The sequence below is a fragment of the Heloderma suspectum genome, chromosome 4 (assembly GCF_057233095.1).
Source record: "Heloderma suspectum isolate Gila_16-S chromosome 4, 16-S_ref, whole genome shotgun sequence".
Lineage (NCBI taxonomy): Eukaryota > Metazoa > Chordata > Lepidosauria > Squamata > Helodermatidae > Heloderma > Heloderma suspectum.
The window spans coordinates 14,761,979-14,785,325 of NC_139461.1; the positions used below are offsets into that span (position 1 = coordinate 14,761,979).

The following is a 23,347-nucleotide window of genomic DNA, read 5'->3' on the forward strand; positions in this document are numbered from 1 at the left end:
AAGCCCCCCTGCCCCCCCGCCCCGCAAAATGGGCCCAGAACGGAGCACCTACCTGCTGCCGTCTGTGCTGACTTGCGCATGGCGGCCACGTCTGCAGCCGCCATTTACTTCTTCCATGTAGCCATGGTAGGCTACATACGTAACGATTTATGTAAATCATTACGTAGCCTATCACGGGTGTTTTTGTTTTTTGTTTTACTTTATTTTGTAATGGCGACAGCGGCAGCCGGTCGGAAGACCGGCAGCCGCCCCCGACAAACCGCCGCCGAACTCCCGCCGGGACCCGCTGCCGAGAGGGACATTCGAGGGAGGTAAGTCCCATCCCGGGGGGGGGGCGGGGGGCAGAGAATTTCACCAACAATTTCAGGGGGCCGAATGCGTTGGCATTCGGCCTCCCCGAGATTCGTGGAGAAATTCTCCGCCATCCCTAATAAATACTATCTGTCAAGGGCTCTTTGGAGGGCTCTTAGTCTAATTTAGTAGCCAAGTCTAGACACAGACAAAGGGATTCTTTTTAAAGCTTTATTTTTTTTTTATAACTTAATAGCTCTACAGGTAGCAACTAGATATGAGCAGCAGCATCCCTGTGCCTTAAGTTAGAACAGTTTGTCCCCATTTGAAAAGCAATTACTGGCAGACCCCTGAATATAAGGACTAGGGAGAATCCCTCCCCTTTTCCCTTGGATCCTCTGGGCGCAACTGTTTTTTGAGCGCCAACCGGGCGCTACGCCTCCTTTCCGTCCTCTCTATGTGGCGCCGCTCTCTGCGTCTGCGCCGTGCATCTAACCAGTCTGCTATTGGTGCTGGGTCACTCCCTGGACTGCTTTCTAATTTAGGAATGTGGATGGGAGGAAACTCTGTCAGCTGCGGGCCCTGGGAAAAAGGGGTGCGCTCCTCTCCCAGGAGCGACTGCTCTTCCTCCGAATTAGAACTACTCTGGGATTCTATGGGCTCAGTGTCCACCCTGACACTATCACAGCTAATGCAGGGACACCACTTGCATCCCTGCAGAAGCCGTGATAGGCTACGTAAGTATTTACGTAGCCTATCACGGCAAAACTAAGGGAACGCAAATGGCGGCAGCTACATTTGCGTTCGCTTTTTTTTTTGCCGTTTTAGCCCACGTAAATATTTACGTAGGCTATTACGGGGGGGGGGGAAGGAACGCAAATGGCATAGTGGCCGCCATTTTCGTTCCTTTTTTTTTCTGTAATATTTACGTAGGCTAAAATGGCAAAAAAAGGGAATGCAAATGGTGGCCGCCCTAGCCACCGCCATTTGTGTTCGCTGTTTTTTTGGGGGGTTTTGCCATGATAGGCTACGTAAATATTTACGTAGCCTATCATGGCAAAATACAGGGATGCAAATGGTATTGGCTATGGCAGCTGCCATTTGCGTCCCTGCAGGCTGCCCAGCAGCTGGATGTCTGGCTGCAGGCTGCCCCGGCCGGTGGCTCTGCAGAATCTCTGTGGAGTGGAGCCGGCTGGAGAGAATTTCGGGGGGAGGGACGGAGCGCCTCCCCCCCACCGTGAATGTCACACTTCGAAAAGGTAAGTGACTTTCGTACATCCCTAGATTTCCATCTCAAAGTTTGTTCCAACTTGAGTCTGGTGGGTTAGAATCATAGAATAGTAGGGTTGGAAGGGGCCTATAAGACCATTGAGTCCAACCCCCTGCTCAATGCAGGAATCCAAGTCAAGGCATCCCTGACAGAGGGCTGTCCAGCTTCATCTTGAACACCTCCAGTGTGGGAGAGCCCACCACCTCGCTAGGTAATTGGTTCCATTGTCATATTGCTCTACCAGTCAGGATGTTTTTCCTGATGTTCAGCCAGAATCTGGCTTCCTGTCACTTGAGCCCATTATTCTGCGTCCTGCACTCTGGGATGATCGAGAAGAGATCCTGGCCTTCCTCTCTGTTACAGCCTTTCAAGTCCTTGAAGAGCGCTATCCTATCTCCCCTCAGTCTTCTCTTCTCAAGGCTAAACATGCCCAGTTCTTTCAGTCTCTCCTCATAGGCCTTTGTTTCCAGTCCCCTGATCAAGTTAGGGAGACTTGCTTGACCCATCCATCCACTGCTTTCCTGACCCAATTGTCCTACCCCCAAATTGTCCTCCCCCCTCTTGTGGGGGTCAAAATGCATGTTTTGAATCCACTGGGGGGGGGGTGTTGAAGTTGGTACCCTCTGTGAGCTCTGCTGACCTGCCCTGTTCCAGAAACCAGCATTTCTACTCACTTCAGGTTACTTTTAGAAACACAAAATACCTGATGCGTCATCAGTTGCTCGAGCAAGCTCATGGGAACAATTGGATACTGCCTCATATGTTTGCCCATAACGCATGGTTACGCCCTGAATCAAACATTTACATGCAAGGGAAAGATTCATTCACTCTGAAATTGTCACGACTGTGTTAGCCATCATCATAGAAAATGACATGCTGGATTATGTTAAAGCAATTCTTCTCTTGAGGCAAATAGGCATGACTCAGGGTGTAGGTAGGCAGTATGGTCCATTACCCACATTTGTACATGATTAGTTAGTCTCTCACACCCGACCAGCCCTGTGATGTTTTCTGTAAAGTGTTTCAATCCCAGAAGTTTATATATATATATATATATATATATATATATATATATATATATATTAAAGGGGTTTGCCACAACATTCAAGTCCATGATCTAATAGTTATCTTTTGGTGTCTCACTCTTTTGGTTGCCTGCTTGCTTGCTTGCTTGCTTGCTTGCTTGCTTGCTTGCTAGGTTTCAGTGAGAACACTGGGAATATTGTTTGTTTGTGAATGGAAATGACAGGTGAATGCTAAAGCTGTTGTTGTCTTCTGCAGGGCCATCCTGGAATACCTGGCTTCATGGGTCCACCTGGAAATCCTGGTCCACCTGTAAGAAGCTTTTTATTAGATTAGATTAGATTAGATTAGATTAGATTAGATAGATAGATAGATAGATAATCTCTCTTATATTAAAAAGCAAAGTGTTGTGTTGCATACATTCATTGGACTGTGTATCAGAAGACACATCCACCTACTGACTGGACATCTTATTTGGCTTTTCGGGGCATCAGCAAGAATCCCTCCCCAACCACCCCTGCTACAACTTTCGTGGGGGGGGGTTGTTTTTGTTTTTTTAATCCTACAGGAATCTCAAAATCTGGAATTACCTTGAAGGGAGAGGGGGGAAAAGACTTCTGTCTTTTTCCTTTTCTGCATCTGATTTCTGCACCCAGATAGGCTATATGCTATATTCAACAAAAATCATATAGAATATGTAATTACTATATTTATCTGTTTGTTTCACATCATCTATTCAGCTACAGGATGTCATCTTGATTGATTGATTGATTGATTGATTGCATGATCAGGAGATAGCAGAATGGAAGATCTGGGGAAAGAAGGTGTTGTCAAGAGGTTTTACAGATGTACAGATATGCACAGAGCAAAGTCCAACTCGAATGAAAATTCAGCCCTGCTTTCAGTAGCAAAGCAGTATGTTTAGAAGATTGGCCACACTTTAAGAATCTCTCTGCCCCACTCCTGGCAATCCCTTTCAAGGCCATGAATTAGGACTGGGCAACGTGGTGTCTTCCAAATATCTTTGGCCTGCAGTTTGCATAATCCCTGACTGTTGGCCATGCTGGCTGGAGCTTGTGGGAGTTGTAGCCCAACACATCTGGAGAGCTCCAGCTTTCCTACTCCTGCTATATAGGATGCTGTGGTGCAGATCTCAAATGCGTAACTAAGGAAATGTCCCATTGTGAGTGGTTGTCTGCCTCTATTAGGTTGTTGTTGTTTATTCGTTCAGTTGCTTCCGACTCTTCGTGACTTCCATTTAAAGACTGTCATAAGCAGTCCCTATATAAAAAGTGTTGATTATGTACAGAGAGGGAAGTCATTTGTGTGTGCATGTACATAATTAAAGGTTAAGGAGAAAACAGCACAGCTGTCATTAGTGATGGAGAGAATTACACCATGGGCAAACAACGCTGCACTTTTTCCTTGTTTAGGGGTCAGAGGGCTCTCCAGGACCCATAGGACCACCAGGACACCCGGGGGAAATAGTAAGTCACTATTCAGTCTGTTGAATTTTTGGAATACAAAATCACAGAAGTGAGCCATCATTCGCTGGAATAGTTCCATAGCAGATTCATAGATCAATAAGTAAATATGGAAAAGGTTCCATGAAGCTGGAGAGTTTGAAAGCCATGAGGATAGTCAAATGAAGCAGGGATGGGTAGATCTGCTCAAGTCCATTTCTCTGAACTTCCTCCTTTTCCCACCTCCAAGTCTATTCTGGTTCCATCCATTTATTTATTTTTTTACAGAAAACATTCTGTCCATATTTTTGTGTGCATTTTTCAAGAGTATGCATTGATGGATGCATTCACCTACTGACTGAAGTGGGTTTGTGCACACTTTAGGTATGTGCACATTGGCGGGAGGGTGTGTTGCACATTTTAAAATGTATGCGTATTGTTGAATGCATTTTTCTTTCTTTAATGGAACACATCACAAACCTGGAAATGTATGGATTTCCAGCCACAAATGGCATCCATTTCCACATTCGGTTCCAGGAGGTGTGGATTTGATTAATCTGTTAAAAATACTCACGAATGAATGCAATTTCACACCCACCTCTAAAACAAATCCTAGTAAGCTTGAAGACTTAGTCAGGTTGCCTCCCTCACTGAACTGCTTATTGTACTACAGGAGTAGGGAACCATTTAAAACCTGATGGCCGAACTCCATTTTGGAGAAGCTCTTGGGAGTCACATTTCAGTGGTGGGCAGGGCCAAATGCAAAAAGCATTGGGCCAAAATGCACAAAATAAAAATAATACCAGCATGTTGTATTTTAAAGCTCTCACTGCCCATTAGGAAGGCTTAGGAGAGGCATTTGTCTGGGGGGGGGTGCACAAAAGCCTCCCACCAAACAATCCATATCTGGGGCAGAGGGATAGGGTCATGGACTTCTGGGCAACTCTGAGGGCCAGATTGGGACCCCATGTTTGAGGTTCTCCACCCTTGTTGAAATGAGAGATTATTATGCATTCTCAGTGCATCTGTAAAGATATTTTTTTGTGGGTGCCCCCCCCCCCAGTGATATTTGTGGTAAATTTAGAAAACCCTGCTAATTCTTTGACCATTTCTTTGTCAACTTTATTCACATCTATGTTTCTCTGGCAGGGTAAAGAAGGCCCACCAGGACCTCAGGGCCCACCAGGTTTGCCTGGACTTATGGTGAGTATGAGTGATCATTCACGTATTTGTAAGGATCAGCAGTAGACATGATCTGGAAATCATGGGCAATCATGAAGGCCATCCCCACGCACAACTCTGTCGCACAATGTTTCAGACTTCTACTGAAAGATTTCCGCTGGGCCAGAGATGCAAGAACATTCCAGTCCTGGCAGACATGCACATGGGTTGTCACCTCTTGACTATTGTTTCCTCCCTCACAGTAATACTGAGATTGTCTGCGGAGCACATTGTGCTTGACTTCTTAGGCAATTCTGATTCAACTGCCATGCCCAAAATCAAATGAAAGTTCTCCTGATTTGAACATTGTGATGCAGTCTTTAATGAGAAAGACAGAGGAGTTATTTGTCTGACTGAAAATGTTAGAGGAAGAAAATATAAGCTGCCAGTCAGTGGGAGTGGTGGGGTGAGGGTGGAATTCATTATGAAACCAAGGCAATGCTATAGTTCAGTGGAAGAGCGCATGCTTTGCATGAAGGAGAGACCAGGTTCAATCCCCAGTGTCTCCACTGATGAAGGACAGGAAAGAACCTCAACCTAAAACCTTGAACCAGTCAGAATCAATATTATTGGGTTAAAAGAACAAATAGTCTGACTCGGTTCTGTGAGGTGTTTATGTGTTAATAATGGCACCGGTAGCCCAAACATGTCAGGAAATCATCTTTCTTGGATGTTTCATGAGTAAGGATGGGCAAGCCTCCGCCAGGCATATTTTGCCTTTTCTAAACATTTCTTTATTTGGTTTATGCCCTGCCTTTCTACCAAAAAATGGCACTCAAGATGGCTGGGTGAGTGATGAAGTATATGAGCCCATTCACTCTGCAAACGCAGATCTACCTGTGCTCCTCCCCTGGGTCCTGCTCAATATGTGTGCACATGTTTATTCTCCCGCATCTGCTGAAATGGAATGGCTCTGTAAGCCATGGAGGTATCCCCTTTGAATTCTGCCACAGGGATGTGATTTCAGGAAAAATCTGAGGCTCGTTCAGGGAAATTATTCCAATTTAGAGTCAGAAAAGAAATGATTTACTATATTGAGTAGTAACCCAACTTGGGATGTGTCAAATTTCCACAACTATAAGAACACGAGAATCTTTTTTTAAAAAACAAAACAACAAAACACAACAACAACATAAACATACAATACACATACACTAAAATATCTCTTAAGATTGTAAGATATCTACCTTTGGCTCCCCTTACACAACAAATGCTTTATTCTCTAGTTCTTATCTTAGTTGTATATCATACATTGAGTTCATAGACATTATCTCATTTCTCTCCTAATTTTAACAACAACAAAAAGAGAACCATCTCAGTGTTCAAAATCCGCATACATAGATATCATTTTTCTCTATTTCTTGTACAAATTCTATAAAAGGTTTCCAATCTAATGTAAATTTGGTTGTTGATCCTTCTTTAATTATAATAGTAAGTTTTGCCATCTCTGCCAGCTCCATCATTTTCATGATCCACTCGTTCACAGTTGGTCGTGTTTTATTCTTCCACTTTTGTGCATACAATAACCTTGCAGCCGTTGTCATGTAGAGAAAGAGGGTTCCCCCCTTCTCTTTTACGTGTTTATCTATTAGTCCCAATAAAAAAGTTTCTGGCTTTAATTCTATAGTAGTCTTTAATATTCTTTGAGCTAAAGACTGTATTCATTTCCAAAATGTTTTAGCTTTTTTACAAAAAATCTGAGAATCTGAGTTACACTATTGCTGACCTGAGAGGTGCACTATTGCCATATATCCTCATTTGGACATGAAGTTGCATGTTTACAACAAGTAGTATGGTGTGCTCACAGTATATTGTACACTGTAGTTCAGTAAAATGGGGAAATCAGCTCACTGACAAATATTAAGAGTGAACAAGGCAAGCGGCACTGTCCCATAAATAGGGATGTATATTCCTGGGAAATCCAGCCCTTTGGGGGCTCACCAGACTTCTGCAGTGTGCCTGACCTGGTTCGCTTTTTTGAGCTGAGCTGCATGGTTTCCCCAGGCTGCAGGGACTTCAAATGGAGATTTGTGCAAACTGCAGCCACAAATTGTGCACATTTGCAAAATTTGCATGAATTGTGGCTGTACATTGCACACGTTATGCAAATTAGCGCAACTTACGGCCAAAATTGGTGCAGATTTTTTGTGTGCAAAGCAACACAATTTTCGGAAATTCCACCAGCTGGCCCAACTCATTGCGCACCAAGTCAGGCCAGCTGGCAGAAGACGAAACAGAGTCTTGGGGGAGCCAACGGAAACTCATCGAGCACCCCCACCCCCACCCCTGGATTCCTCTGACATCCCTAGCCGTAAATCATACAGAGGGTTGCACTCACAGTGCGACTGGGCTGCACCAAGGAATGGAAGCCGGCTGCCTATTCTTCTGGGAAGGTTTGCTTGAGCAAGGGTCTCATGGCAGCTACGAGCGAGAGGACCCTGACATTAGCAAGCCAGGCTATCTGCCTTTATTGTAACTAGGGATGTCAGAGAAATCTGCAAGGGATTCAAATGAGTTCAGATTTCTATGAATCCGACATACAGATTCTACAGCAGAGCATCTTTTCTCTGAGTTATGTGGATTCCAGGGACTTGTACACTGTTTTTATCGGGGGGGGGGTGCAAATTCGCCCTTGTGCTAACTTGCACCTGTGCTAATGCACATTAGTGCTGATGCAGACCTGCGCTAATGCGCATTCACACTTGCACTAATGCCACAAACTACTTTCTCTGTGTTGTTCTTCTGGAAAAATGTCTGGGGTGGGGTGTGGGGGGGTTGAACTGTGTAGGAAATGGCTTGTATATAGCAAACTAGGTGCCCTTGGCTCCACCTCCAGTGACCTCCCCCCCTTAGATTGGCCACTGCAGAGACCTAGTGCAACCTGCCCCAAACCAGCTCTCCAACTGCCACCCCAGCCTGGAGCCCCCACTCCCTGATGTCCACCACTAGCATGAGCCCCAATCCCAGATACCCATCCCTAGCACAAGCCCCCACCCAGCAGACCCAGGCATGAGGCCCTCCCCAAACCAGTGCCCCCAGCCCCCCAGCCTGGAGCCCCCACCTCCAGACCCCTACTCCAGACATGAGCCTTTACCCCCAGGGACCCACCCTCAGCATGAACTATGCCTTGGAGGGTGAATCTATTGTGATTATGGTATTCTTCTGGGCAAACCCATTGTGTGTGGGGTGGGGTGGTGTATCCCCATGCTCTAAATGTGGGGAAATCTTCTTTTACAACTGCAGTGTTGATAAACACCAAAGTCTCCACACACTCCCTTATAAAACATGTGATATCAGTGGCAAAACTTACAGTGGTTTGTGAGTTATGGTTGAACTGAACACACAAAAGCTGGGAAATTGTTTTTCCAAGCATAACACCAAACCCCTTTCAAAAAACACAATGCTCCTTTTTGGGCAGAGGGACCAGCATATGTGTGGCAAGTGACAGTGTGGCAGGATCCCATTGGGATGCATGCATGACTGTTGAACTGCAGGGCTCTAGGACCTATCAGTCAACAGCCTGAGTGCTCAGACCTGTGAGATACTATGCATCTCTAATCTTGACCACCTACCCTTTTCTTTTCTTTTTCTCCCAATCCTAGGGCATTGCTGGAAAGGATGGCAAAGATGGCAAGCCAGGACCTCCTGGAGAACCAGTAAGGAGAGATATTTTACATATATAATGGCCTAAAACCTGGCTGTTTTGTCACATTCCCTGTGAGTCATGAGGCCACTATTGGTTGAGATTCTGTGATGCCATTGAATTTTTGCTTATATCCATACTACTGAGTGAGGGAAAGAGCCTGTTTATACAATGCTATCATAAACAGCATTTCTCTCAATAAGAGAAGCAAAACATAATTTTGTCCCAAAAAGAAATCTGTAGATAACAAAGACTGTTGGCAGTCTAGGACTTAGACTAGAGCAACACATCAAAATGATAAACACCACTGTTTTATTAAAAGCAGGAAAATGCTACATTTTTTTCTATTTTGTTTTTAGACGGATGCCTATCTAGTCGCTATTATTTTGTGGTCTGAAAACTGGATGTAATATTAGAAATACTATTATTATTTCACCCTAGGCCTAGGAAATGTCATCACCATTATGGAGCATGCCAACTTTACTCTAGCTGATCATTCTACTTTCAGAAATTTAGAAATTGGTGTCTTGAGGATAATAATATATACATAGTTTTGAATTTAAAATAATCGTTATTACTAGCTGCCAGTCTGTGCAGTTGTGCTACGTGTGTACCAGACCGATTTGATTGTGAGTTCCAAAAATGGAGGGATAGGAGATGTCTAGGACACCAGATTTTTGGAGTCTGCAGAAATGCACACAAACACCCCCACCCCCCGTATCACATGCCATTGTTTTGTTTTTAATGCTCAACTCGCAGATTTAGTCTAATACATACATTATTAATTAAAATGTGATGTGTGGACCATTTGAACAGAGGATCTATATATAATATATCTTTCTGGTATGACATAATGTCACCCACCATTTATAACTCGTACCAAAATGGTAATGCAGCCACCATAACCTAGGGCCAATTTGTTGTGGCATTCCCTTCTAGTCCACATTTCTTTGCTTTTCTGAACACTCCTAGGCTCAGTTGGTACAACTGAGGATTGTAAAGGGAATGAGCAAAATAACATTTGAGAGTTGGGAGCGAAACTTGAATGGACTCCTTTACTTTTTAAAAGCCATTAATGTAATGGCTATTTGGGGGGGGGGATATATTAATTAATTAATTGTGTGAATGGTGCCATGTACAGTTTGACTCTGAGTGAGCCATATGTGTGATGTGACTGCCTACTGTCATACTATAAACATGCTTTGTTTCTTCCAGGGCAAGCCAGGAGAGCCGGGGCTACCAGGACAAGAAGGAGCTAGGGGGTTGCCGGTATGTCCTGTTGCAGGCAACTGTGGTCCATCAAAAGTGTTATCCTTTCCAACTGAGATCACTTGCAGGAAGGGCTGATGTCTAGTTCTGCTTTGTATAGCATGGAATGCCCATGTACTAGTTGAGAAACCTAGAGAACAACTTGCAACGTGAATGGTGCAAATACTCTGTGAAGGCCAATTTCTCTTAATGGAGATCTGTTTATGGACAACATGGCTGCATGTGTGCCTGCATATTAGTGAGAGAAAGAGAAAGAGAGAGACCAATATAGTCTTCCAAAGTGGCTCACATCAATTAAAGAGAGAATCAGGCCCTGCCCTCAGGGTTATGAATTCTGTGGAGATAGTAGGCAACCTCCAAACTTGATTCCCGCCTCTGTGCTCTGGCTGCCCTGCATTTTTGCTAGACTAGTGATTTCGCCCATCTAGCCATGGTGCTTCGGAGCAGGAGGGAAGGAGGCTGGGGCGAGCATAGGAAGCTGCACAAGGCTGCAAAATGATACTCAGCTCTACCTCCCATTTCCACCTGCACATCACAGGGAGGTTGTGGAACTCTTGAACCAGTGTCTGGAGGCTGTTTTGGGATGGATGAGGGCCAACAAGCTTCCCCAGTCTCCTCCCCTCTCTGCTCCCAGGACCACCCACTTTCCCCCATCTCCACACTCAGGTTTCCAACTGCGGAGAGGTAGCCATCGCAGTTCTCTGTGCACGGGCTATGACCCCAGATCCAGTAAACTGAACCATCCTATGACCTCCCAGACACTGTCTAGGGGCCATATGATTGCTCTCTAAAAAAAATCAAGGCACCCAAGGGAAGGGTAGTGGAGGGAAAAAGTAGGGAGATCAGTTTGGCAATGCCAGAACAAAGCGGTGGGTTGTAAACAGGACAGGAATGTGTGAATTGTGCCTACAGCTGCTTTCCATGCCATCGACCATAGTATCTCTGGATAGTTTATCTGGATTGGGCTTGGGAGGCAAGGTTTTAAAGTGGTTCTGGTCCTTTCTGGGGGAGCAGTCTCAGAAGGTGGTGCTGGAGAACTTCTGTTCCACCTCATGGCCATTAGCCTGTAGGGTGCCGCAAGGTTCTATCTTGTCCCCCATGCTTTTTAACAGCTACATGAAACTGCTGGAGGAAGTTATCAGGAGGTTTGGGCTGAAATGTCATCAGTATGTGGATGATACTCAGCTCTACCTCTCATTTCCATCTGCACATCCCAGGGAGGTTGTGGAACGCTTGAACCAGTGTCTGGAGGCTGTTTGGGGATGGATGAGGGAGAACAAGCTGAAACATAATCCAGACTAGTTGAAGGTACTGTGGGTTGGGAAACCAGCTACTTTGGATGGAGGTTTACAACTGGTCTTAGATGGGGTTGCACTCCCACTAAAAGACCAAGTGCGCAATCTGGAAGTCCTCCTGGACTCTGAGCTAACAGGGGAAGCCCAGATGACTGTGGTATCCAGGAGTGCTTTTTACCAGCTTAGGCTGGTACACTAGCAGCATCCCTGTCTGGAGAGGATGGGCCTTGCCTCAGTTATCCATGCACTATTGACGTCCAGGCTGGACTACTGTAATGCGCTATACACGGGGCTGCCTTTGAAGATGGTTCAGAAACTCCAGCTTGTGCAGAATGCGGCCACCCAAGTATTGGTGGGGGCAAGGTGATTTGATCACATAATGCCTATACTGCAGCAGCTGCACTGGTTACCGGTGCGTTTCTGAGCCCAATTCAAAGTGCTGGTTGTGACTTTTAAAGCTTTGACTGGTTTGAGATGAAGTTACTTGAAGGACTCCCTTCACCCGTATCAGCCTGCCCACACTTTAAGATCAGAAAGAGAGGCCCTTCTCATTTGCCCACCCATGAGAGCAATCAGGTAGGTGACCACATGTTAGAGGGCCTTCTCTGCAGTGGCCCCACACCTTTGGAACATGCTGCCATCGGAGGTCCGCCATGCTCTGTCATTGCAGGCTTTTTAAGAAGGCCTTGAAAACATATTACTTTACTGTGGCCTTCTCTTGATATGAATGTTGTTGTTGTTGTTGTTGCTGTTGTTGTTGCTGGTTTTATTGTTGGCTTTTATTGTTGTTTTTATCTTTTTTATGATTTTATCACATAAAAACTGTTTTTTTGTATTTTATTGCTGTAAGCTGCCTTGGGAGGGCTTCTGTCCTGAACGGTGGGCAAGGAATGTTTAAAATAAACAAACAAACAAACAAATAAATGCATCCTGAGCTGGGAAGAGATTAAGATAACTTTTTTTAATATGCTGTATATATGAAGGAAAGGTACTTACTGATTTCCATTTCACTAGGGTTTTAAGGGACCCAGAGGAGATGCAGGAGCCCCAGGCTCAAGAGTAAGTAATGTACATGATGTCCTGGACACAAGAATGGTTTCTGTCCTAGAGTTGCCAATCTATACCACCTTTGCTTTCCACCACTGTTATTTTTGTCATCTTGGAGATATGGGCTACGGGTTTTCGAAGCAGAAAAATTACAGCATGTGAGTGATGGTGTTTTCTTCGTCATGCCAGGGAAAAGATTCCGTGATAGCTCTTGGCTGTCCATGAAGATTTGTGATAGCCTCAGCAGCTCTAGTTAGGCAAAAGGAATAACTGGATGCTGACCAGAAGGGACCAACTCTCTCTCCCTGACCTTGTTCTGGTTCTGTACAAGTCAACTATGTGGTGACCAAGCCAAAAATAAAACATATCCCTTGTCAGAGCCAATATGCATGTGAATCATTTTCATTTTCATTTCTAATATGTATGTCAACCACTTACAGATTTTGTTATATTAAGCAGTACACTAATAATAATAATAATAATGCTGATGATGAATCACGTATTAATTTCAATCATATATTGAATTACAATGTTTACAACATAATGCCATCATAATCAAACATCAAGCCAACAGGAATTCAACTGACAACGATGTTGCCAGGACATACATGCCCTGTGTACAAAAATTACACATCCATCTAGAGAGATGCAACAAATATCCTTGATAGTTTTAAAAATCACATACCAACAGCCACACAGAAATATCACAAAAATTAAAACAGGTTTCCAAACAGCTATACTCCACAAGAAAGGAAAGGAAAAAAACAAACACCTGTCTTCCTGCTAATTATTGAATAGTTATTATTGGTGAGTTAAGCACTTTAACCTGATCTCTTGTTGAATAGCTTTATTTTTCAAATAAATCTCCTGAAGATGTAATTTCACTTTCCAACAACACACCAGTATCTATGAAAAAATAGAGACGATCTTGCACATTCCTAATAATTGCAGTTTATTTTTACAGGTACTTTTCCTTATAGCAATCCTTATTTTTATAAAGTACCTTCTTTAAGGTCTGGTATTGTGGGGCAAATGCTGAGGCCCCTAGGTGTTAACACTGGCTGTTAATATCCTTCTTTTTTTCCTTAAAAAAAAAAAACAACTCTTTTGGATTTTTTACTAGGGTGGTGGGGCAGTGGCATTCAGAATCAAAGTGCTGGGCAAGTCTACAGCCACCCAAACAATTAGAATGCCTCTGTGGCAGTTGACTGCAGCCTCTCCTGACACGTCAATTCTTGTGATTAGTTTTTCCATCCCTATCATCAGTCTTCTTGCCCCCTTTTAACTGCCCTTAAGCAGGTGGCTGAAAGCGAGGAGGAGCTGAGGAACCTCATGACGAAGGTGAAAGGAGAAAGTGCAAAAGCTGGTTGCAGTTAAACCTCAACAAAACCAAGATTATGGCAACCAGCTTGATTGATAACCGGCAAATAGAGGGAGAAAACGTGGAGGCAGTGACAGACTTTGTCTTTCTAGGCTCAAAGGTTACTGCAGATGCTGACTGCAGCCAGGAAATCAGAAGACGTTTACTTCTTGGGAGGACAGCAATGACAAATCTTGATAAAATAGTGAAGAGCAGAGACATCACACTGACAACAAAGTCCGCATAGTTAAAGCAATGGTATTCCCCGTAGTAACCTATGGCTGCAAGAGCTGGACCATAAGGAAGCCTGAGCGAAGGAAGATTGATGCTTTTGAAGTGTCGTGCTGGAGGAAAATTTTGAGAGTGCCTTGGACTGCAAGAAGATCAAACCAGTCCATCCTCCAGGAAATCAAGCCAGACTGCTCACTTGAGGGACTGATATTTAAGGTAAAACTGAAGTACTTTGGCCACATCATGAGGAGACAGGATACCCTGGAGAAGATGCTGATGCTAGGGAAAGTGGAAGGCAAAAGGAAGAGGGGCCGACCAAGGGCAAGATGGATGGATGATATTCTGGAGGTGATGGACTCGACCTTGGGGGAGCTGGGGGTGACAACGGCCGACAGGAAGCTCTGGCGTGCCTGGTCCATGAAGTCACGAAGAGTTGGAAGTGACTGACTGAATAAACAACAACAACAACAACAACAAGCAGTGTTGCTCTACTTTTGGGGTGGGGGAGATAACTGATTACTCGTTAGTGTTGATGGCTGGGATGAGATAACCACTGGAGCTGGACGTTCTGTCACTGGCATAGTCCATAGCTCAAATCCAGGCCTGGGAAGCCCATCAGAGGAACTCCAACCATTAGGAATGTTAAATGGTGTGGTTTCATATTGCCCTGAGTTCTGTTTTCCTTCCCCACCCCCTCTGTTACAGGGAGAGCCAGGTCAAGCAGGAACCCCAGGCCGAGAGGGACAACCTGGAAAAGATGTAAGTGTGATGCTTGGGACACAATAAAAGCAAGAGTTGTTAGAGGTAGGGCTAAACTGAAATGTTGCATAAACTTAAAAAAAAAAAAATATCTGGAAGCTTAATTCCAAACTTCAAAATCTGAAGTTTAACAAGCACTTGGAAGCGAGTTTAACAAAATCTGAAGTTTAACAAGCACTTGGTGACCATGAAATAGTCAGGCTCAGATTTCCAAGCATTTTTAAAGAGACATGCACTGGATTTGCTTGTAGACCATGCACACTCATGATAGGGTGCAGACAGAGTTTCTGCTTGGGTTTCCCTACTATGGTACAAAATATAGTGAGTTGCTGCCTTGACTATCATAGTGATTAGGACTTAATTTTCTCATGGGACAGGATCTTCCCAAGCATATTTTTGCATCCCCCTTTAGTTCTATCTATTCTAACTTCAGAACAAAAGGAGAAACAGGCCGCAGTATCTAAATCTCTACCATGAAGCTTATATTATGGCCACAGGTGATAAAGAAAGGTAGTCACAATGCAAATACCTAAAAACTTTCTTCCCGCAGGGTAAGAATAGCTCCAGAGGGTGATTTAGACCAGGGAAATGGTGCTCAGTCCTGCTGTCCTGATCAATCCACTCCCCACCCCAAGATGCCTTTTAAGTTAAAATTTAAACCATGGAAGATCTAGTCACACTCTCACAGATCAACTGTGTGAGATGCATCTTGGTCTTTAGGATGTCTTAATTTAGCCAAACTTTCCAGAGGCAAAGATAAAGGAAGATTACATTTTAAGGCACCTGAATTTGTAAGGCAATTTATGTTAATGGTCAAGGATTGGTGGTGGTTACTACTTTCAAAACAAGGCTTCATCTCAAAGAGCTATACAAAGTTCTGATGATCATCTAGACCATTTTGGGGGGCAGGAATCAAGCAGTTCTCAGTCAGGAGATAACCAGGTATCCCACTGGCAATTGAATTTCTTTCTCTTCAATATGCTTATTAAGAGCAATTATTCCTCTTTTGTTCCAGGGGGATCCAGGCCCTGTAGGGCCTCAGGGCCCACGTGGACTCAGAGGAGTGATGGTGAGTAGTTTCTCCCAATGAATTGTGGGTAATAGGCCTGGCACATCTCACTGGATTCCAACTGTAGTACCTAAATGGTACAGGGGGCTCAGGAGGAATCACAAAATGAGATTCAGTATGAGGAACTGCCTAATAGGGGGGAAATGCCCTAGGGAAAACAATCCAGTGTGCACATGGGTTTGTGCACAAACCTCTCAGTTGCAGCCATTGTACAAATGTATGCCATTTTGGGGTGAGCAAGAAACTCAAGGTGTCTTGGCAGACACAAGGTCCATTGATTACTAATGGATGGGAACCAGAGAAATGTCCCCCAAGTAAGATAAATCAAGTCAAGTTATTTTTTTACTCAGTACATCTTCAGACTATTTCAAACACAGTAAGTACACTAAACAAACAAACAAACAGCAAATACACGAATCTTAAAATGTAAAAAACTAACTTAAAATAATCTAAGATTGAAATAATACAATATTTTTAAGTGTATCTTTTAATAAAATTAGATTTTATGAACCCATTGAGACCCCACATGATTTAAAAGATATTACATGGCTCATTTAATCAGACTCCCCCCCCCTTTCCCCCCTTAACTGCAAAGAGGGCAACCCTCTGAGTCACAAACTGGTTAGATCCTGATAAGAGAAAATTCAGCTTGTCCTCAACGGCCCAGTTTCTCATATGCCCAAGAAATGAAGATAAATAATGTTCCCTACAATTGGAGTATAACAAGCATTCCAGTAAATAGTGGGCCAGATCTTCCACTTCAGATGCATCACATATACAAAGTCTGTCCTGAACTGGAATGCCCCAGAACGTTCCTTGTTGCATCATTGAGTCCATTTGCTTGAATCGAAGAGAAATAAAGGCCGTGTGTTGACCCCTTTTCATTGGGAGGAAGAGACATTTTTCTTCCTGAAATTGGGTTTTAGCCCTCGCTAACCATTTCATAGACCTTGTGCTATGTCCATCTGTGCTCTGGTATCTAGTAATCTTTGTTTAAAAATATTTCCTATATTAGAACTAGAAGCTCTTAGAGCCTCCACACTAAAACATAGTTTAATAACAATTTTGAGAAATTGTAAAGCCAAGATTTTTCTGAGGCCCTAAATCAACCACCTGTTGATTTCTTAGGGAGCCTGGCTTCACTCATGTGAACTAGCCTGCACCAATATTTAAATAACCTAAAGTGAATCAGATCTGAAACTGCCTACATTCCAAGTTCAGTTCTAATTGTGTGAGCTGGAGAGACACCTGACACACTTAAGATAAGATAAATCAAAGGCGAGAGGATGCTACCCTGGGGAGGCCTCATATTAGACACCAGTCAGCTTAGTTGTGTATGCCTGAAGAGGAAGAAAAGTGGGGTCTTTAATGCTGAAGGTTTTCTATCTCCAGATTTACTCATTCCTCTCACATGGCACCTACTGCTTCTCTGCCCACCACAGAATTGGGTACCACTGACCTAATTCCTGCTGTTTGCCATTTTGACTGTTTTCCTCCCCTCCTTCAGGGCAAGAATGGATCACCAGGCCCTCCGGGTGAAGCGGGACCTCCAGGTAACTCAGTAAGTATTGAATTTGTTGCTTCTGTCTGTCACAGACTTGCACATCCCTACTGGATGAATAAGAGTAGGTATTAAGAGTTACAGGCCATGATGTATTACCAAAGGGAGAGGAAAGAGTGTCTCATCCTTGAGATGTATTTAATTCTGTCCAGGCTGGAAACATTCTAGAGGAGGAATGTAAAACCAGATGAGAGTTTCAAGCAGGATGGAAAGCAGCCCAGAATGGACCTGGCAGGTTTACATTGCAGGAGTGAGAGGGAAAGCATTAGCAAGGTCAAGTCAAGGTGATGGAACCTGATATGTTCCTATTGGAAACTAGCTATCCTTGACAAGGCTCCAGGAAAGCAGAACCTTAAGAACACCCACAGGGAAAGCTTTCTCATTTCTTCATTTCAAAATAACTTCTAAGGGTCAGCAGAAAACCACCTAAGACTGACTATCACTACCATTTGATGAAATACAGAATGCATCTATTTTCAGTTTCTGTGACTTTGCCCTTTTCTGGACATTGCCAGTTGGAGGGGGTGGATGGAGAGAGTTGTAACAAAAAGGAGATTGGAACTTCACTCTATTTATCACCCTCTCTTCAGTACCCCTTAGGTATAGCTGTGGCTATGTGGGAGCTGCTTATCCATGAAGGGGAGCATGTCTGAATGACCCAATGATCCAGGTAGAGCTAGTTGTATGGGAAGTTCCTACAAAATCAACACCCTGTGAATTTGCCTTATACTGAGTCAGGCCACAGTCTACACCAGGGATGGGAAACTTGTAGCCCTCCAGATGTTCTGGCCTACAGATCCCATCAGCCCTAGCCAACATAACCAGTGGTGAGGGATAATGGGGGTTGTAGGCCAAAACATCCAGACCCAACCCTCGTCTACACTGACTAGTGGCATCTCTTTCCTATCTTTCCTAGCCCCCTCTGGAGATGCCAGGGATTGAACCTGGGATGTTCTGCTCACAGAACACGTACTCTGCCACTGAACTAGGCCCATTCCTGAATTTTAAAAGTAGAGCCAGCCTCTCTAATCCCTGCCCTGTGCATGTCTGGAATTTGAACTGGGGATCTTTTACACCCTAAACAAGAATCCCAAAAAGCTAGACAAGCCAATACCACCCCAAGCAGAGCACTGGCTCTGTGGGAAGGACTCATATGACCCAACCCATCATCATTGGCTCATTCAGACACACCCTCGAGATTGTCTCGAGAAGAAGTGGCTCCCACATCACCGCAGCTATGCCTAAAGAGCAATTTAGGGCCTCTTCAAATGTAATGGGGTGGGAAGGACTGGGCAGAAGGGAAAATAGATTTTAACTAAGCTGCAGGGAAAATGGAGGCTCTTGGAGGCAGGCTTTTACAAATCCCCAAACAAGTTCTTCTCCAAGACATGGCTAAGAAGACATTCACCAGCATCTCTAATATAGATAATCTATTGGTTCCTGGTATGCTGGACAGCTGTTGAGATAGCATGTAAGGAAGCAGCTGCACTTACCTGCTTTCACCCGTGTCAGGCAAGTGACTTGGTAATGTATGTATGTATGTATTTATTTATTTATTTGAAACATTTCTATCCCGCCCTACATCATTAAGATCTCAGAGTGGCATACAGATAAAATCAATTTAAACAGGATACAACAATAAATAATTTAAACACCTAAAAGCATATTAAACTATTAAACAAGCTAAAACCAGTTAAAATCTAAAACAGTTAAAACAATGTGCTAGGGAATGCATATAGCCCTCAAAGGCTTTGGTAAAAAGCCATGTTTTTACTTGGCACTGAAACGAGACCTATTTCTGCGCCAATCGGTCCTCCAAGGGGAGGGCATTCCACATCCAGGGTGCCACAGCAGAGAAGGCCCTCTCCCACCTCCCACCACAGTGTATGTCTCGTACTGGTGGGATGCAGAGGAGAGCTCCTCCAATCTCAGTTTTCGGGTAGGCATATACAGGGAGGGGCATTCCCTCAAATATAGAGGTCCCAAGCCTCGATATACTGTAGTGCTATGCCAGACTGGGGGCAGAAGAAGTTTCTTGATTGTCAGTGTCATTATTGACTTGATTGTTAGTGTTGTTACTGAAGTGGGCTTTCTTAATGATATTGATCAGAATACACCCTAGCATTGTGTTCCTTTTTGTGTGTCTTTCAAGGGTCCAAAAGGAAGCAAGGGTGAAACCGGCAGCCCAGGTCTCCCTGGATTCATCGGTCCACGAGGACCTCCTGTAAGTAGCAAATCGATGATGATAACACTGTAGGTGGTGCTTTGGATTCACCCAAATCCTGAATCCAGAACTGAAATGGGACGATTCAGACATATTTGGAAGATGTCCAAATGGAAACATAGCTCCTCTAAATCAGACAGGATTCCTCTTGAAGATTCAGGATTTTGAGGGACACAGAGACGCAGATGTGTGCTCAAAAACTGATGCATTTCTCACCAGGCTCTCCATATAAGGAAAACACGAGGGTGGGGAAAGGGGGAATATAGCTTTGTGACTGGTAAATCCACCTTCTAATGACGGTAGGGATGTACAAAAGTAACTTACCTTTTTGCGGATTGTGTTCATGGTGGGGGGAGGCGCTCCGTCCCTCCCTCCGGAATCCTCAACGGGGGGGAGGCGATCCGGTCCTCCCCCCCGGAATCCTCGATGGTCGTCTCTGCTCTGCGGCGGCTCTGCGGAGCAGCTGGCCAGGCCAGGGCCGTCTGCAGCCGGATTTCCGGTCGCAGGCTGGCTGGTGCAGATGCAAATGGCGGCTGCCGTAGCGGCCGCCATTTGCATCCAGCCAGGGAGCCGTGATAGGCTACGTAAGTCTTTAAGTAGCCTATCACGGCTGGGTAAAAGAAAACAAAAAATAGCGTACACAAATGGCGGCGGCTACAGCGGCCGCCATTTGTGTTCCTTATTTTTCGCCGTTTTAGTCTACGTAAATGTTTACGTAGACTATTACAGCGAAAAAAAAGGGGAAGGCAAATAGCGTAGTGGGCACTATTCGTGTTCCTTTTTTATTCGCTGTTTTAGCCTACATAAATATTTATGTAGGCTAAAATGGCAAATAAAAAAGGAACGCAAATAGCGCCCACTACGCTATTTGCCTTCCCCTTCTTTTCACCGTAATAGCTTACGTAAATATTTACGTAGGCTAAAACTGCAGAAAAAAGGGAACGCAAATGGTGGCCCCCGTAGCCGCTGCCATTTGCGTATGCGGAATTTTTTTTTCTTGGCTTGCCGTGATAGGCTACGTAAATACTTACGTAGCCTTTGATGGCAAAGGGCAGATGGCAATGGCGGCTGCGGCAGCTGGTCGAAAGACCAGCCGCTGCCACCGGAGCCACCGTCGGAGCTGCTGCCATCCAGAACATCCACCCAGGTAAGCCTCATCCCGGGGGGAATCCGGGGGGGGGCGGGGGGGGCTGTGCGTTCTGCCACGGATTTCGGGGGGCCCAATGCCAGTGCATTCGGCCTCACTGAAATCCGTGGCGGAATTCTCCGCCATCCCTAGAAATGTTTCAGGTTACTTAATAGCCATTTGTTGATTTCCAATGATAGTCAATGGGAGGCTGGAAGAGATGGATTTCTGAATCGAGATTCTGATTCAAACCTGAGTCAAAGCGGGCAGCGTCTGAGTCCAAATCGGACTGTTTTCTGAATCACAAAATTGGGGTCTGAGAACAGAATCTTGCGCTCAGAGCATGCACTTAGTAGGCAGGACTAATAATAGAATCTCATCCACCACTGATTGCTTTGTGCTGCCTGTTGGAACTCGGTGAAATAGGGAACAGAAGCTCAAATGGACATCATTTCAGACATGGTTTCTGGCTGTGTAACTGTAATGCCTTTTATACTTTCTGTTCTGTAGGGAGAGCAAGGTGAAAAGGGGCTCCCAGGGAAAGAGGTATGTGTTTTGATATCTTGATTAGACACAGGTGCTGATTCCTTAAGGTTGTGTAGGGGAACAAGAGTAGCACCACCCCTAAATCTATCTGTTATTAAAAACCAACAGAGAAAATGAAATGCATACAATTATTATCTACACCTATATAATGTACAACAACGATATTGCATGATGCCTACATAGCAGAACTGTTAACTATTAGCGCATGTTATTCTACTCCACAATTCATACAGTGTTACTCTTGAGGCCTTCTCCACATTAGTTTCTCCTGCTCTGGTGCTGGGCTATGACCCCCATTTCAGGGGAGGAGTATTGTGGATGATTTCAGTGATGAGGGGCATAGTTAGAAGAAGGGAACACAGAACCCATTGGAGCTATTGTGGGCTGGTGGCTGCCATTTTCTGTCCCCCCAAATCCCCTGGACTGGCATTAAGTCATGATGCAGCATCATTCCAGGGCATTCTGAAGGAGACAAAATGGTGGCTGTCAGCCCAGATGAGCCAAGGAGAACATTGTTGAGTTTTGCCCCAGCGTTTGAGATTTGCTCCCACTATGAATGCAAAAGAGGGGAGGTAGTTTCAGCACCCTATTTTGCTTCATCCTCTCCCCCCTGTGGCATATGGCCTGAAGTTCTTAACTGAGAACGTTTGGCCCAGCCCTATAAAAAGTCCTCCAGCCAACATCAAACAAAAGCTACTGCCTGTCACTCCAATTCCTTGCATCTGGTCCCAGTTACCCGTATCAAGTTACCCGCTGATCAGCTCTATTGTCCTGTTTCCAAACCTATCTCTTGCTCCTCCTTCCTCACCATGTTTTTCCATCTTCAGCTTTTACTCTAGCAGACATACCTTCCCAGTTCTCTTCCAACAGCTTCTCAGTTCCCCAATGTTTTCAGAATCCTCCAAAGTTGTTTCTCTCTCTGCTTCAGGCTTGTTCCCTCATTGGTCAGGGTGACACTTCTGTTACATCATCACTTGCATGCAGGAGCTAAATTAGGGCATTCCAAGGACTATTCCCTCAAACAGAAATCAGAGTAAAGATTTGAGTTTCTCCTCAGAGAAAACATTTTTTTAGGAATTCTGAGGGAAGCTAGAAGCCTTTCCATAACAATAAATACATTTGGTGGGGAGGGATGTACTATGCCCAATGACAAGGCAAATTGCTGGATTGTACATAGTTTACAGTGTTTAAACATTGGTAACCATAATAACATTTGTTCTGTGAAGCTTATACGGAACATATATAAACACACTCTGTGGTTGCTGTAGAAGTAAAAGTAATGGCCAGTTGAAAAGCCTGTTTGTAATTAGAGATGGCGGAGAATTTCTCCCCGAAACTTCGGGGGGCCGAGCACCAACGTGTTCGGCCCCCCGAACAAGTTTCGGGAGAAATCCTCCGCACCTCCCCCGCACCCCCTGGGACGGGACTTACCTTTGCCGAATGTCCCTCCTGGCGGCGGGTCCGGCTGGCGGTTCGGCGGGTGTTCGAGCGGGGTGGGAGCGGCAGCCGGTCTTTCGACCGGCTGCCGCCGCCGCCATTGCAATAAAAGAAAAAAAAACGCCCCCTGATAGGCTACGTGACGATTAACGTAGCCTATCACGGCTAGATCTGCAAAGTCAGCCGTGATAGGCTACGTCAATCGTCACGTAGCCTATCACGGGTGCTGTCTAGGTTTGCCATAGCTTTCCTCCCAAGGAGCAAGCGTCTTTTAATTTCATGGCTACAGTCACCGTCTGTGGTGATCTTGGAGCCCAAGAAAGTAAAATCTGTCACTGCTTCCATTTCTTCCCCTTCCATATGCCAGGAAGTGATGGGGCCAGATGCCATGATCTTAGTTTTTTTAATGCTGAGTTTCAAACCAGCTTTTGCACTCTCCTCTTTCACCCTCAACGAGAGGCTCTTTAGATCCTCTTCACTTTCTGCCATTAGGGTGGTATCATCTGCGTATC

At 44.7% G+C, this 23,347-nt stretch overlaps 1 protein-coding gene across 1 annotated transcript in view; it reads left to right on the top strand.

Moving 5' to 3' along the window:
- The window catches only part of COL22A1 (collagen type XXII alpha 1 chain), a 224,738-nt gene that overhangs the window by 176,405 nt on the left and 24,986 nt on the right, over window positions 1-23,347 (top strand). Inside the window, exons 45-55 of the mRNA XM_084847960.1 lie at window positions 2,843-2,896; window positions 4,018-4,071; window positions 5,197-5,250; window positions 8,871-8,924; window positions 10,127-10,180; window positions 12,490-12,534; window positions 14,819-14,872; window positions 15,888-15,941; window positions 17,449-17,502; window positions 19,655-19,726; window positions 21,363-21,398. Of these exons, the coding sequence (XP_084704086.1) occupies window positions 2,843-2,896; window positions 4,018-4,071; window positions 5,197-5,250; window positions 8,871-8,924; window positions 10,127-10,180; window positions 12,490-12,534; window positions 14,819-14,872; window positions 15,888-15,941; window positions 17,449-17,502; window positions 19,655-19,726; window positions 21,363-21,398 (585 nt within the window). The remainder of the gene's footprint in view (window positions 1-2,842; window positions 2,897-4,017; window positions 4,072-5,196; window positions 5,251-8,870; window positions 8,925-10,126; window positions 10,181-12,489; window positions 12,535-14,818; window positions 14,873-15,887; window positions 15,942-17,448; window positions 17,503-19,654; window positions 19,727-21,362; window positions 21,399-23,347) is intronic.